Raw genomic sequence first — 2,500 nt, forward strand, 5'->3', positions numbered from 1 at the left:
AAACCCATTTCGGCCGCTTGTACCCTGGATCTTGTTCTTTCGGTCATGACCCAGCCTTCATGACCATAGGTGAGGGTAGGAACAAAAACTGACCGGTAGATTGAGAGCTTTGCCTTCTGGCTCAGCTCTCTTTTCAGTCTAACGGTGCGATAAATTGAATGTAATACCGCACCTGCTGTGCCGATTCTCCGACCAATCTCCCGCTCCATTGTCCCCTCACTCGCGAACAAGACCCCAAGGTGCTTGAACTCCTTCACTTGGGGTAAGGACTCATTCCCCTACCTGGAGAAGGCACTCCATCGGTTTCCTGCTGAGAACCATGGCCTCCGATTTAGAGGTGCTGATCCTCATCCCAGCCGCTTCACACTCGGCTGCGAACCGATCCAGTGAGTGCTGAAGGTCACAGGCCGATGATGCCATCAGGACCACATCATCTGCAAAAAGCAGCAATGAGATCCCCAGCCCACCGAACTGCAACCCCTCTCCACCCCGACTACGCCTCGATATCCTGTGTCACACTCCATGTGTCTCCATCATTACCCACGTGCGCGTTGAAGTCCCCCAGCAGAACTATGGAGTCCCCAACTGGAGCCCCATGCAGGACTCCACTCAAGGTCTCCAAGAAGGCCGAATACTCTGAACTCTTGTTTGGTGCATATGCACAAACAACAGTCAGAGTTTTCCCCCCCCCCACAACCCGCAGGCGTAGGGAGGCGACCCTCTCGTCCACGGGTTAAACTCCAACGTAGCGGCGCTCAGCCGAGGGGCTTGTGAGTATCCCCCACACCCTGCCCGGCGCCTCACACCCTGGGCAACTCCGGAGAAGAAAAGAGTCCAACCCCTATCCAGGAGTATGGTTCCAGAACCAAGACTGTGCGTAGAGGTAAGCCCCACCAGATCTAACCGGTGGCGCTCCACCTCCCGCACAAGTTCCGGCTCCTTCCCCCACAGAGAGGTGACATTCCACGTCCCCAGAGCCAGCCTCTGCTGCCCGGGTCTGGTCCGTCGAGGCCCCTGACCTTCACTGCCACCCATGTGGCAGCGCACCCGACCCCAGCGGTTCCTCCCACAGGTGGTGGGCCCATGGGATGGAGGGATGTCCGCCACGTAGCTTTTTCGGGCTGTGCCCGACCGGGCTCCGTGGCAAACCCGGCCACCAGACGCTCGCTGACGAGCCCTCCATCTGGGCCTGGCTCCAGACGGGGGCCCCGGGCTTCCTCCGGGCAGGGTCACTTCATCCCTTCCTCGATGTTTCATAGGATTTTTGAACCATTCTTTGTCTGGCCCCTCACCTGAGACCACTTTGCCTTGGGAGACCCTACCAGGAGCACAAAGCTCCAGACAACACAGCCCTCAGGTTCATAGGGACACACAAACCTCTCCACCACGATAAGGTGATGGTTCATTTTATTTTATTTTCATTTTATGTTTATTTTTATTTTATTTTATTTTTATTTTATTTTTATTTTTATTTTTTTTATTTTTATTTTATTTTTATTTATTTTTTTATTTTTATTTTCGTTTTATTTTTTATTTTTTATTTTATTTTTTATTTTTTTTTTTATTTTTTTTTTTTATTTTATTTTTATTTATTTTTTTATTTTTATTTTCATTTTTTTTATTTTTTATTTTTATTTTTTTCATTTTATTTTATTTTACTTTATTTTATTTTTATTTTTATTATATTTTTATTTTATTTATTTTCATTTTATTTTTTATTTCATTTTATTTTTTAATTTCATTTTGTTTCATTTTATTTCATTTTATTTCAATTTAATTCATTTATCTTTTATTTTATTTTCATTTTATGTTTATTTTTTATTTTATTTTTATTTTTATTTTATTTTTATTTTATTTTCATTTTCATTTTATTTTTTATTTTTTATTTTTTATTTTATTTTACTTTATTTTATTTTTATTTTTATTATTTTTTTATTTTATTTATTTTCATTTTATTTCATTTTATTTTTATTTTATTTTATTTATTTTCATTTTATTTTCATTTTATTTCATTTTATTTTTTATTTTTATTTCATTTCATTTCATTTCATTTATTTTATTTCATTTTATTTTATTTTATTTCATTTTATTTCATTTTATTTTATTTCATTTTATTTTATTTTATTTCATTTTATTTCATTTTATTTTATTTTATTTCATTTTATTTTATTTCATTTTATTTCATTTTATTTCATTTTATTTCATTTTATTTCATTTTATTTTATTTTATTTCATTTTATTTTATTTCATTACCTCTCCCACCCAGGCAGCAGGGGGCGCTGTGCTCATGTTACAATGCTTTGCGACCTGCCAAATTAACACCAAGAAGGAGAAAACTAAGAAGTAGACGTAGAAGAAGAAGCCACCCCTGTTACACAGTGCGCAAATGCGCATCCAGCAGCACGGACCTCCGGTGGATACCGAAAAAACGAACACTTCCAGGCTGGGAAACGATACGTTAGGGCGGAAGAGAAAACTGCGCTCGAGCGGGAAGACAGAA

General features: G+C 39.6%; 2 protein-coding genes across 4 annotated transcripts in view; one reads left to right on the plus strand and one right to left on the minus strand.

Annotated features, from left to right (window-relative positions):
* syndig1 (synapse differentiation inducing 1) overlaps positions 1–2,500 on the minus strand; it is a 22,828-nt gene that overhangs the window by 19,410 nt on the left and 918 nt on the right. The gene's annotated exons all lie outside the window — the stretch shown is intronic.
* cul9 (cullin 9) overlaps positions 2,353–2,500 on the plus strand; it is a 70,881-nt gene continuing 70,733 nt past the window's right edge. For all 3 annotated transcript variants that reach the window (XM_078242854.1, XM_078242855.1, XM_078242856.1), the window contains exon 1: positions 2,353–2,500. This exon is cut by the window's right edge and continues 28 nt beyond it. In XM_078242854.1, the coding sequence (XP_078098980.1) occupies positions 2,387–2,500 (114 nt within the window). In that variant the 5' untranslated portion in view covers positions 2,353–2,386.

This window comes from Sander vitreus, chromosome 23, assembly GCF_031162955.1.
Source record: "Sander vitreus isolate 19-12246 chromosome 23, sanVit1, whole genome shotgun sequence".
Classification (NCBI taxonomy): domain Eukaryota; kingdom Metazoa; phylum Chordata; class Actinopteri; order Perciformes; family Percidae; genus Sander; species Sander vitreus.